The sequence below is a fragment of the Lipotes vexillifer genome, unplaced genomic scaffold, assembly GCF_000442215.2.
Source record: "Lipotes vexillifer unplaced genomic scaffold, Lipotes_vexillifer_v1.1 scaffold863, whole genome shotgun sequence".
Classification (NCBI taxonomy): domain Eukaryota; kingdom Metazoa; phylum Chordata; class Mammalia; order Artiodactyla; family Lipotidae; genus Lipotes; species Lipotes vexillifer.
The window spans coordinates 2472647-2486663 of record NW_006788168.1 but is presented as its reverse complement, the minus strand read 5'-3'; the positions used below and the strand labels follow the sequence as shown (position 1 = coordinate 2486663).

At 40.9% G+C, this 14017-nt stretch overlaps 1 protein-coding gene across 1 annotated transcript in view; it reads right to left on the bottom strand.

Annotated features, from left to right (window-relative positions):
- The window catches only part of DTNBP1 (dystrobrevin binding protein 1), a 121635-nt gene that overhangs the window by 63553 nt on the left and 44065 nt on the right, over positions 1-14017 (bottom strand). Inside the window, exon 7 of the mRNA XM_007461269.1 lies at positions 3795-3817. Coding sequence (XP_007461331.1) covers positions 3795-3817 — 23 coding nt within the window. The remainder of the gene's footprint in view (positions 1-3794; positions 3818-14017) is intronic.

Sequence of the window (14017 nt, the reverse complement as noted above, 5' to 3'; positions counted from 1 at the left end):
AAAGAAATTAAGGATGATACCAACAGATGGAGAGATATACCATGTTCTTGGAATGGAAGAATCAATATTTGGAAAATGACTATACTACCCAAAGCAATCTACAGATTCAATGCAATCCCTATCAAACTACCAATGGCATTTTCTTTTAATTAATTAATTCATTTATTTTGGCTGCATTGGGTCTTCGTCGCGGTATGCGGGCTTCCTCTGGTTGCAGCAAGCGGGCTTCTCATTGTGGTGGCTTCTCCTGTTGTGGAGCATGGGCTCTAGGTGTGCGGGATTTAGTAGTTGTGGCTCGTGGGGTCTAGAGCGCAGGCTCAGTAGTTGTGGTGCACAGGCTTAGTTGCTCCGGGGCACATGGCATCTTCCCGGACCAGGGTTCAAACCTGTGTCCCCTGCACTGGCAGGCGGATTCTTAACCACTGCACCACCAGGGAAACCCCTATGGCATTTTTAACGGAACTAGAACAAAAAAATCTTAAAATTTGGATGGAGACACAAAAGACCCCGAATAGCCAAACGAGTCTTGAGGAAAAAAAACAGAGCTGGAGGAATCAGACGCCCTGACTTCAGACTATACTACAAAGTTACAGTAGTCAAGGCAATATGGTATGGGCACAAAAACAGAAATACAGATTAATGGAACAAGACAGAAAGCCCAGAGATAAACCCACACACCTATGGTCAACTAATCTATGACAAAGGAGGCAAGGATATACAATGGAGAAAAGACAGTCTCCTCAATAAGTGATGCTGGGAAAACTGGACAGCTACATGTAAAAGAATGAAATTAGAACACTCCCTAACACCATACATAAAAATAAACTCAAAATGGATTAGAGACCTAAATGTAAGACCGGACACTATAAAACTCTTTAGAGGAAAACATAGGAAGAACACTCTTTGACATAAACCACAGCAAGATCTTTTTTGATCCACCTCCTAGAGTAATGGAGATAAAAACAAAAATAAACAGATGGGATCTAATGAAACTTAAAAGCTTCTGCACAGCTAAGGAAACCATAAAGAAGACAAAAAGACAACCCTCAGAATGGGAGAAAATATTTGCAAACGAATGAACGGACAAAGGATTTATCTCCAAAATATATAAACAACTCATGCAGCTCAATATTAAAAAAACAAACAACCCAATCCAAAAATGGGCAGAAGACCTAAATAGACATTTCTCCAAAGAAGTCATATAGATGGCCAAGAAGCACATGAAAAGCTGCTCAACGTCACTCATTATTAGAGAAATGCAAATCAAAACCACAATGAGGTATCACCTCACACCAGTTAGAATGGGCATCATCAGAAAATCTACAAACAACAAATGCTGGAGAGGGTGCGGAGAAAAGGGAACCCTCTTGCACTGTTGGTGGGAATGTAAATTGATACAGCCACTATGGAGAACAGTATGGAGGTTCCTTAAAAAACTACAAGTAGAACTACCATATGACGCAGCAATCCACTACTGGGCATATACTCAGAGAAAACCATAATTCAAAAAGACACATGCACCCCAATGTTCATTGCAGGAATATTTACAATTGCCAGGTCATGGAAGCAACCTAAATGTCCATCGGCAGATGGATGGATAAAGAAGATGTGGTACATATATACAATGGAATATTACTCAGCCATAAAAAGGAACAAAACTGGGTCATTTGTAGAGACGTGGGTGGACAAAGACTGTCATACAGAGTGACAGAGAAAAACAAATATCGCATATTAACGCATATATGTGGAACCTATAAAAATGGTACAGATGAACCGGATTGCAGGGCAGAAATTGAGACACACATGTAGAGAACAAACGTATGGACATCAAGGGGGGAAAGCCGCGGGGGAGCGGGGGGTGGGGGTGTGATGAATTGGGCAATTGGGATTGACATGTATACACTGATGTGTATAAAATGGATGACTAATAAGAACCTGCTGTATAAAAAAATAAATTCAAGAATTCAAAAAATAACACTCAAGAGGAAAAAAAATTCAATGAATATTAGTTCTTTAAAAATCTAGATATGATACAATAATCAGTTTAGGGTGTGTTCAAATTTGAGAGCTTTAACTGGCCTGTGGGTGGGTTGGATGTGCTGTTAAACATTGTGCATAATTAGGGATGTGTGTGTAAACAAGGTATTTCAGCATAAATTGAATTATTCTATCAGGTAATATGTAACACTATCTAACCTTTTGCAAACTGCTGGTCTCCTTTTTTTCTGTGAATACTGTCATACAAAAAAAAAAAAAAAAGCCTCAGTACTGAGATGCAAGCAAAGTTGACATTTTGCATAATCTGTGTTCCTGCCTGTCTTTTAATATTAACTTGCTTTTTTTCTTCTCCTAACATAAGAAGATGCTAGCAGACTAAAAGAAAAGAAGGAGAGGGAGAATAATATTTTATGAGGGTTTCAAATCTTATTTTAAACCAGTGAGGAAAAATAATGTACATGAGTTGCGGTTCACAAATTGATTAAGAATAATGATGTAGCCATGATAACACATCACATCATCATTTAACATGGCCCTCAACAAACTGGCCATGAACTTAATCATTTACTATAACTGTAGTCAGTCAAATAGAAACCCAGCCAAAACAAGTCTGTCTGATTATAGTCATAGTAGGAATAAGCCTTTATACCTTTTACCTTGCGGGTTACTTATTTTCTCTAACACATCCAAATAAATCATACACGTGAACAATTCAACTGTAAATAATACATGGAAAATCTTTAACCAGTAACTCTAAAAGTCAATACTAGCTTATATATGACACATAATAAGCAATAATTCAAAGTCTTCTTGGTTACTGAAATTCTCTGAGAAAAGAAATTTCACTACTCAATTGCTAACGAGTAATTGAAAAGTGGCAAATTGGAAGGGCTTTCAGCTGTTGGAAAGTTTGTGGTTTTCCCTATTTTTCACAAGTGTTTCCCCATAACCAGTAAGGGTCAACGTGGCCAAGAATTATTCTTCAGTGCCCACCTGCAATAGTTCCCTAAAATTAAAAAGCAATGCTGGGCACTTTTAGTATCTCAGAATATAGTTCATCAAAGCTTCATCAAAGCTTGTAATTTTACAGATGGAGAAACTAAGGCTGAAAAAGATAAAGAGACGTATCAAAAGTTACAAGATGGTGGCAGAGCATGACCCAGCACTGAAAACCTCGCAGGAGGTTCATGTGACTCTGGGTCAACTGCAGGGCCACCTCTCTGCCTTTATCATCACAGCCTCTCTGTGTGGCCCAGGCTCAGCACAACAGAAACCAGAATCTTCTTAAATTACGATTCTCTGGGACTTCGCTGGTGGTCCAGTGGCTAAGACTCCATGCTCCCAATGCAGGGGGCCCGGGTTCAATCCCTGGTCAGGGAACTAGATCCCACATGCCACAACTAAGAGTCCACATACTGCAACTAAAGATCCTGTGCGCCACAACTAAGACCTGACCCCACACAGCCAAATAATAAATAAATAAATGTTAAAAAAAAAACAAAACCCCAAAACACTATGATTCTCAACCTCAAAGTTAGCGCTGTGTCTCCTAACATATTACTTATAATGTCATTAGCAGAAACTCTCACTTGGTACATGTGTTACAGCTAAAAAAGAATATCAAAACCACCTGTGATTAAATAAAATTTATGAAAACAGTATTAAGCAAACTTATTTTCTGATGTTAATTGTCTGATTTAAAGAAAAAGGAATGCATTCTTTCATCATCAAGAGAGAACATCTGACATCAATTAACTCTCATCTACTTTAAAGTGAAGAATTAAACACAAAATTACCTTTGAAGGTTTCAAGTTCCTTCCTGTAGGAAAAAAAAGATATAAATTTATTAATCTATTCCCAATGGAAACTGCTCTTAGATTATAAACTTTTAAGTACTTCAAATGCCCAGAGTGGTATTTCTAGATGCTCACATGTCCATTATACTTCAGTGAAATTACCAGTGCAATTAGCCTAAAGCTACTATTTTCAGTTTTTCTGCTATTACCCTATTAATGGCTCCAAAAAGTTCTACCAAAATTTAAACTATTAAAACACTGAAATACTTATAAGAAGACATACAGCATTTTAATGCAAGCTAGGAACCATCTAGTATATGTAAGAATCAGTTTATAGAAGCACTTAACAATTTTCCCTCCACTGATAAATATTAAACAACAGATTTTTTAAATCTTTAATTAAAAATCATCCAGAGTAGGAGCAGTGTTTTCCCCTTTAAAATGAAAGGGGAGAGCATATATCAAAGGATTGAAGTCCATAGATCATCCTGACACAAAAGGGCCAAGCCTCCAGGAAATCCTCCGGTTTGTAATTTTGTCAGTGTCAATTAGCAATGCTGAAACACAAAGTTTCCTGGGGAAATGTAAAGCCAGGGAAGATAGATGAACAATCATATAACAAAACATTTTTTTTTTAAATAAATCTATTTATTTATTCATTCATTCATTCATTTATTTATGGCTGTGTTGGGTCTTCGTTGCTGCGCATGAGCTTTCTCTACCTGGGGCGAGCGGGAGCTACTCTTCATTGTGGTGTGCAGGCTTCTCACTGCAGTGGCTTCTCTTGTTACAGAGCATGGGCTCTAGGCACGCAGACTTCAGTAATTGTGGCACGCAGGCTCAGTAGTTATGGCTCGCAGGCTCTAGAGCGCAGGCTCAGTAGTTGTGGCGCACAGGCTTAGTTGCTCCGTGGCATGTGGGAATCTTCCCAGACTAGGGCTCGAACCCGTGTCCCCTGCATTGGCAGGTGGATTCTAAACCACTGTGCCACCAGGGAAGTCCCCATAATACAAAACATTTTTGACAAAGAAGTCAAAAGCAAGTTTTTTTCAGGTTTTTCTTTATAATTTGGTAATTATATTTTTCTCATTATCAGTACTAATAATTTTGAGGAGGCAAATTCATTTAGTAAAGGTTTGTTATCCCACTCAAAATATGAGACATTTATCTTTTATTTGCATGTACGTTTTACTAAAAATCTAGAGCTATTTTAGATTCTCAAATCAGTATTCCACATTGCTAATTACAATACCCGTCACTCTCCAAAACAGTTGACTACAATGAACAGCTGGCTGGTGGAACTGGCAAGGTGCCACTGAAAAGCCAATATTCTTGTAACAGCCAAGGGTAGGTTCTTAAATCAGATGGTCATCTCACCCCTCTTTTTTTCCTAAAAATACCAACTCATGATAATATTGCCCCAGCACCGGAGTTCATTAACTAACAAAAAAGAATGTTATTTTCAATCTTATCATTTAAAAAAAAAAGAGTGCAATTGTTTCCCTTGAGCCAATAGCCCAGCTTCATTCTTAAAAGACTAGGTACAAAGTAAACATGCCTAAAACCTACTTTATACTCCAATAATGGGATGAAAGCCGAAATAGGCCTAGTGGAAAGGCAACATGTATTGTAAGAGAATATCCTGAAGAGATACCTTCAATCTACTTTTTTTTTTTTTCTCTACTTCTTATTGATGCCCTCGTGTAAGCAATCCCCTAAGGCCACCAAGGGGTGGACAAGATGACGGAACACTCAGTTCAGTATTTAGGAAGTAATTCTTTTCTCTCTGATTACAGTCTTTAGACAGTGTCTGCCTTCCTTCTTTTAGAACATGCAGCAGTAAACAAAATTTCAAAAAAGCACCTCCTGTTTTAAAAAGGTGAAACTTGGAGTAATGATTTCAGACATTGTTTTTCCCTTACTCTCGCCCTGAATACTAAAAACCATAAAGCGAAGAATCCAGTGTCTACTTTATTACTGAGTCATTGCCCAATTGAGGGATGCTTTCATGTGGAAGGGAAGCTTACCATGCCCACCTTCCAACCTTCTGGCTGCCTCATCAAAGCAACCAAAAGCTGCTATGAGAAAAGAGGAAAGGCGAGCAGGGTGCTCTCCCTAGACACCTCTGTTTACAGACTGTCATGACCCACGGCAGTTCAAGAAAATTCTTCTCAGGAAGTAATCCACTCCTGTACCCAATTCCTAAAAAAGAAGACTGGCTGAGGTAGTGGTGGTACAGATACCAGTGGTTTAAGCTAAAAATCAGTACTACGGAACTTTTAAAGAACTGATAAAGGAAATCAGTAGCACTGAAATCCTTGAAGTGTTGTAATTTTTAGGGCAAACTCCACAATGTCAGAGGTAACAGCATCTGGAAATACAGAAGATATAAGAGAAGGGAGGGAAAGGCACGTCAAGCATAGGTAACGGTGAAAGTGAAGCCGTGGAGGCTGAACGGTGTGGGTTATCTTTAGGAAAGAACAATTCAGAACAGCAGGCTGAATGAAGAGAAAGTAGTGGGAGATGAGGCTAAAGATTCTGAGTGCCAGGCTAAAAGGATCTGGTTTTATTTTTAGCAGGAGAATAACTTGAGCAAATCTGTGCTTTGGGAAGAACATTCTAGCTGTGATGGATATAGATGCACTAACAAGGGGGAGAATAAAGCAGGGAGCACTCAGGAAACTATTAGAAGAGTTTGAAGAGGAGCCAATTAGTGCCTGGAAAGGGCAACATAAGTGGCAATGAAGAGAGGGAGTCCAATTTGAAAAACGCCATGGAGGAGACCCAACAGACCATGGCAACCGATGACATGGGCATGAGTACATAACCGTGAGACTTCTAGTCTGGATCACTGGAAGGAAAGGGAATTCGTTAACAGAACACTTAGGAAGAGGAGCAGATTTTGGAGGGCAGTGCATGAGTTCAGTTTGGAACTTAATGAACTAATCTGGAAGGTAGGAAACCTAAGGCTGGTGACGCTGAAAGACATGACTCCCATCCCCTGAAACCCACTCAGGGATTCAGCTCCCCCACTGCCCGTTCAGTCCTGAACCTACTCCAGCTTGGCTTCCAGACCCCACCACTGCACAGTGAGGGTCACCAGGAATCACCAAGCTGCCGAAGGCAATGCTCACTCTCAGTTTTCATCCGAATCCCTCAGCAGAATTTGATTCCTTGAGAAAGTTTTCTCTAGTTCCTCTCCTTCTCCCTCAGCTCCTTCTGCTACTTCTCTACCCTTTCCAGACCACTAGATGCTGGAGCTCTACCAGCCTGGTCTTGGGCCCTCTGCGTAACTTATATTCTCTCACAAGGCAGTTCATTCAGCTATGCAGCCTTAAATACCATCCACATACTGACTTCCTGATTTATACTTCCTGTCTTGATCTCTTCTTTGAGCTCCAGATGCAAATGCAGCTGCCCATGTGAGAGCTATGCTCAAAGGGGAGCAGGCTTCCCAACAATACCTGTAAAAGAGCCTGTTCGGGCTTCTCTGGTGGCACAATGGTTAAGAATCCATCTGCCAATGCAGGGGACACAGGTTTGAGCCCTGGTCTGGAAAGATCCCACATGCCACGGAGCAACTAAGCCCATGCGCCACAACTACTGAGCCTGAGCTCTAGAGTCTGCGAGCCATAACTACTGAAGCCCGTGCACCTAGAGCCCCTGCTCCGCAATAAGAGAAGCCACCGCAATGAGAAGACCGCACACCGCAACGAAGAGTAGACCCCGCTCGCCACAACTAGAGAAAGCCCGTGCACAGCAACGAAGACCCAACGGCAGCCAAAAATAAATAAATTTTAAAAAAAAGAGCCTGTTCTTCCTTCAGTCTCCCTCATCTCAACTCATGCCATTACCAAGTTCCTCGAGCTTTGGTTTATCCATCTCCCTCCTTCGCCACATCTAATCCATCAATATATCCTATTAATTCTATCTCAAAACATATCCTGAATCAATCCATTTCTCCCCATCGTCACTACTGTCATGATGATAAATATCATGCCTTGGATAAATATTCATTTTCTCATACTGAATGTAATCTTTGATCATTCATTCAACAAAAAATGTACTGAGCCTTACACACTAGGAATAATGTTAGGAATAGCAGTAGGAATAATGCTCAGGTTGGGTTATACATGTTCCATAAGCTCAAGGAACTTTAGTGAGAAGAGACAGAAGTAAAGCAACAGTTAGAAACTGATGTCATAGATTAGTGCTCTGATAATGCCAGCCATGCTGAGGATTTTCTAGGAATACAGAGGGAGCAACTCACACACTGTGGGTGGCCGGGAAAGGCTTCCTGGAGGAGCCAGGATTGAACTGAGTTTTGAGGGAAAGTATAACTGATGATGACAGGTAACCCTGATTGAAAACATGGCAGATGCTTCACTCTTGACCATTATTATGTCACACTCGCAGCTAACCAAATGAAAAAGCATAGGTGACCAGGAGTTCTAAGTTCTGGCTACTCTCCAAACTCTTATCCAAGTTCACCTTTTCCATGAAGATATCCTTCACACTCAAATGGCCATCTCCCCTTACCTCAACTCCTATAGCACTCAGGTCCATCAGTTTTATAACACCTGGTGCACTGCCTTTGTAATGCAGTGATCTCCATGCAGGTATCATCTCTACAATTACACTGCAGAGATCCTGAAGTGCAGAGATCATGTCTCATCTGCCCTGATCACACATGTGCACAGAGTCAGACACAACAGACACTCAGCAGCAAGTCATGATTATCAAGTACTGTGGCTGCAGAATGACTAAGAATAGCTGCTTCTTCAAAGAAGCCTTTGCTAGGACTAGTGAGGATTTTATTCTTTATAAAAAAGTTTGACCACATAGTCTCTCATCTGATAACAACGTGTTTGCCTCCTGCAATTTCAAAAATCTGAGTCTCTTCTTTTTCAAAGTTTAATGATATTTTCAGAAGATCAAATAAGTAGAAAGAATTGAAATGCCTTCCTTTAGATTTTACCATATTTTAAATTTTACTCAATTCAGCAAAGGCTGTCACAAAATTTAGCATAACTAAACTAAACCCTGAAACTAAACCCTGAAACTAAAACATTCACCAAATAACACCAGACTCAAAAATCTAATATTTCCAAAGGGCGAAACTGCTATTTAATCATTTTCTCTACAGGGGTTGAGTTATGAGGGCAGGAAAAAAAAAAAGCATCACATTAATAAATAAATCTATGGAGTGTTGCAAGAAGTATATTAAATCTGTATACGTATAGAAATCAACTAAATCAGACCCACAGATGCAAACTTAATACATTGGAACCACTGGATAAATGTCTCCATAAACACAATCATCTCACAGATGGAAGCACACTTTCTCTAAACACTAAACTGCCTTCCCCAGGACAAATCCACGATAAAAACCTAACACAATGACTCTCTATGGCAAAACACCACATTCAAAATGTGAAGTGCAAAATCAACTCTCACATTTTCTTCATATTTGAAAATGTTTAGGGGAAATTTTTTTAAAAGTATGATCAGCAGTACTTTCTGTATTGAACACAGTAGAAGAGTGTCCCTTTGTTATGGCTGCTGGATAGGAAAGTTCATAGGAAAGATCTTACAAGACCTCTTTCACAAAAGACCGGCTACTATTCACTATTACCCAATCTTTTGTTTCTTAGCATTCTACAGTCATGAAAATGTGTACCCTTATGCGCTTGGTGAGTTTGTGGTTAAGAGGGCAGAAAGTGGATGAAGGTGGAGCTGGGGGAGAGCTGGCCTACCTGCTTGAGGTAATTTTTCACAAAACTGTATCTTAGAAGTCCCTGCTGTCATTTGCTCCTTACACAGGTACTGTGGAGGGGCATGTGTTATAGAACAAGATATTTTTAATACATAGAATGGGAGGTGGCAACAACCAAGAACAGAACCCAAGAGAATAACAGAACTAAAGCATCTACAATGGCAACTAGACACTAACCTACAGTAGAGAAGAAAATTTAGGATATGAGTGCTATAGAAGTAAAAAAAGGACAGTTTCAAGAGGTCAGGTAAATAAGGACTGATTTGTCAATGGGCTCAGTTACCTAAAGACTAAGAAGAAAAATACAGGCTAAATATTTAAAGTGCATCATGGATTTGGTCTCCATGAACGTCTCAATATGACACAAGCCGTATACGATCTTTCTCTAGAACAATATTTTAACTTAGTGTGCCATGCATCTTGTCCATTCACAAGCAACCTGTCAGAATGATCTACCTTGTTGGCTATTAGCTATTTTTGTATTTCTACAAATATTCCTCAGCTTTGTTCTGGGATACAGTTAATTTATTTGGAAACAGTTTGATCTTTTTGATGCTTGCTTTTATGATTAGTTAAGCAGGTCTGGAACAGGGCTCAGTCAAGGGCTAACTGTACCCCTGCTGAAGGATACGCTCCTGAGTGTTCTGCCTGGTACCCCAGGAACTCTAAGCTTTTTCAGTCTGGCCGCTGGGCTCAGGCACAGTGTGCGAATGTGAGCGCCAGGCACTGCTGACCCTTTTCGATGACATTCTCCTCCTGCCTCAGGTGGTTTCCTCACATGAATTACCGGTCCTCTGCTGAATATTCAGGGGAGCTTTCTGCAGATTTTCGGTATCCTCTCTCCCTGGTACTGTGCCTTGTGAACTCTGGCTGCCTTGGGTCCCCAGGCGCTCAGCTGTTCTTCAGTTCAGAGAGTCTGCCAGGCTCTACCTGGGCCCCTCCCCGCACTTAGCCTGGAAACGCTCAAGGCAGGATGCTCGGGAAACCACAGGGCTCGTTCCACCTGTTTCCTATCGATCAAGGAGATCACTTCTCTTCTTTGCCCAATATCTTCCAAAGTGTTATTTCATTTATTTTGTCTGTTGTTTGGCTGCATCAGGTGGGAGAGTAAGTCTGGTCCCTGTTATTCCAGCTTGGGAGGATCCTTTCTGTAAAAGCACTGCCCGAAGGAAAGCTCTCCTGATCTACTTTCCATTCGGCATCCAAATGGATCTCCATGCAGAACCTCGGGAGCTAGTTATTGCCTTTCTGCCTATCTCTGTTGGACCTTCTTCTCTGTTGTTCACCTTGGAGGATGCCACTGGTTTCTTCTGTTCTATTCTCGGCAAAGCCAGGCCTGTGGCAAGTCTCCCAGGCACACCATCCTCAACACTCTGAAATGGAAGAACAGCTCAGACCCGTGGCCCACAGCCTGCCTAGTGGACAGTCAGTTCTTGAAGCTCAGCAGTTTGGTGGGTTATTCTCTAGAACATAAGCTGGTCAAATACTACTAAAGATAACATCTCAAATAAATCTGTTATGCTTTGCTTTAAAGATTTTCTAAACTTAGTCTACAGGCCACATTAACATAAAAATAAAACACAAACACAGAGAAGAGCATAGTTCCTTAGCATTAGCTGTAATACATAAAGCAAAAGGAATACTGACTCTCTCAAACTATGCCTGGGCACTGAACCTTATCAATAGAAGCAGTGCCCCCCACTCACAGGAGAGAGTTTCTAAGAGATGACAATTAAGTTTCAAAGTCTAAATGAATCAGTGAAAAATGCTTCTAGAGTTTAGTATGCCCCAAAGCAGATTTCAAGTCCAATGGAAGACTGTGTTAAAATTATGAGTCATTTATAATTAAGCTGAAATACTAAAATCACACTGTTCTTCAAGATGTAGCTATTTTCAGAGAAATTCTGATGGTATATGCTGCATATTGAACGGGAAAACAAAGGATCCAAAAGTCTGGAAGTAAGAAATATTTTAATTAAATCACTCACATATAACTTTAACTAAATTATTATGAAAGAATCTCAATAATCATTCTAAGGAATATTATGGTGGTATGAAAAGATTACAATTTTAGAAGAGGCTGAATTTCTTTATAGCTCTACTTCTTCATTCTTCTAAACGTATCTGTTGCTCCTCTGCTTGGAAGGGTGTCATCCTCCATCCCCGTGTGGCTGCCTCCTTACTCAGGTCTCAGCTCTCACGTGTCCTCCAGGAAGGGCCTTCCCTGCTCACCCCAGCGAAGCAACCCTCCCCACCTCTATAACGTTATTCTGTTTTATTTTTTTCAATATAATTGTCTGAAATTATCCTTTTTTAAAATCATGTACAGGGACTTCCCTGGCAGTCCAGAGGCTAGGACTCCACACTCAAAATGCAGGGGGGGCCCAGGTTCGATCCCTGGTCAGGGAACTAGATCCCACGTGCCGCAACTAAGACCCAGCACAGCCAAACAACCAAACAAATAAGTTAAAAATGAATAAAATCATGTACACGTTTATCATCTATTTCTCCCCACACCCATGACTACAAATGCTAGCTGACTCCCGAATCTGAAGTCCATTTCTCTAACTGCTAGCTAGACAATGTAAATGGTCTTAGGTTCTTTATTTGGGCTCATATATTCAATATTAACGCTTCCTACTTGATGAAAAATGTATTTCCTATTGGTTATGAAAACCTATGCAAGGCATCTAGGAGTTACACTTGTATGGCTAACTCATCTTCTGAACCATATGACAACCTAACTACTGGTACCAGTACTTGTCTCTGCCTACAGCCATATTTCATGCACTATACCATGTTTTACTATTGATCAAGGTGGTGCCTATTCCTGTCCATAAAAGCTATCAGTAGGGCTTCCCTCGTGGCGCAGTGGTTGAGAGTCCGCCTGCTGATGCAGGGGAACACGGGTTCGTGTCCCGGTCCGGGAAGATCCCACATGCCGCGGAGCGGCTGGGCCCGTGAGCCATGGCCGCTGAGCCTGCGCGTCCGGAGCCTGTGCTCCGCAACGGGAGAGGCCACAACAGTGAGAGGCCCACGTCCCACAAAAAAAAAAAAAAGCTATCAGTAATAGCAATGTCACTTTATATGCAAAAGAGTTATTAGAAAAGCTATTTATGGGTATCTTCTCCCTACAATTATACAGTTGCTTATATGTCACTTTCATTAGATAACCAGCTAAAGTAGGATGTCCTTTTTCAATGCAGAAATACTTAGGTTAAACCGTCTATTCAAATGTTTTTCAAGGGTAGATACACCCCTAGGAGTGTTCTAAAGCTCTATGTTTCCCTCTGCCCACACTGAGAATCTGCCATAGTAAGCCACATTACTGTTGGGATGGGTCACATCCCTCCTTTCACAGGAGGCAGGAATTTATTCTGTGCTGGGAACTTCTATCAAATATATGACAAAATATCGTATATCCGTTCTCAACTACAGATGCACTGATATCAACATCTGGGACGGATTCCACTTATTCCAATGCAACAGTCAAAAACAAAAAGAAGACCCTGGCCTTGATGCTGGCCCCTAACCAGTAACATAACTTCATGTAACTCAATCTCCTCCCCAGCTCCAACAATCGCTGCCTGCCCACTCCCCAGTCTCTGATGGGAACAGAATGAGAAAGTGCGTCGGAGCCTATCGTAGACATGATTAGCACGGAGGTGTGTGAGAAATTATCCTTCATTCTCCCACTCTCTCCATCCCCATCTAGTTGTCTGACCCAGATTTTCTGGAAAGCTACAGAGTGGGTACACTGTAATACACACACACACACACACACACACACACACACACACACACACACACATCCAACCTTTGTATTACACATTATCTTCTTCAGAGCAAGAAAAGAAAAATCATTAGTTTACTTTATAGGGCCCCTTGTTAAAGAGGAAAGAGGCTTATTTTTAAGAAACTCTTCCCTTGTGGACCACATAATAAAATGTTTAATTTGGGGTCTTTGAAAGTTTTTCAAATGGTGTAATATAGGATATCAAGTGACAGAATTCTAATATGTATTAGAGATGAATTGGTTCTATAAGCAAGTGAGTTGTGAAATGCTGAGTCAAATTTCTCTACTATAGGAATTCTCAGAACCCTTAATAAACTGACATGTACTACAAAGTTCCATGAGGCAAATACAGGGTAAAGTGTTTCTGGAACTTATTTGATCATGGAATGCCAGTGGCTATCTTCTCAGTCCACTTTTCCTGTAAAACACTTCAGGGAATGTTGTAGCTAATAAAAAATTTCTAAATTCAATTTTTATGTTTATCAAAACAGTACATGTGGGCTTCCCTGGTGGCGCAGTGCTTGAGAGTCCGCCTGCCGTTGCAGGAGACGCGGGGTCGTGCCCCGGTTCGGGAGGATCCCACATGCTGCGGAGCGGCTGGGCCCGTTAGCCATGGCCGCTGAGCCTGCGCGTCCGGAGCCTGTGCTCTGC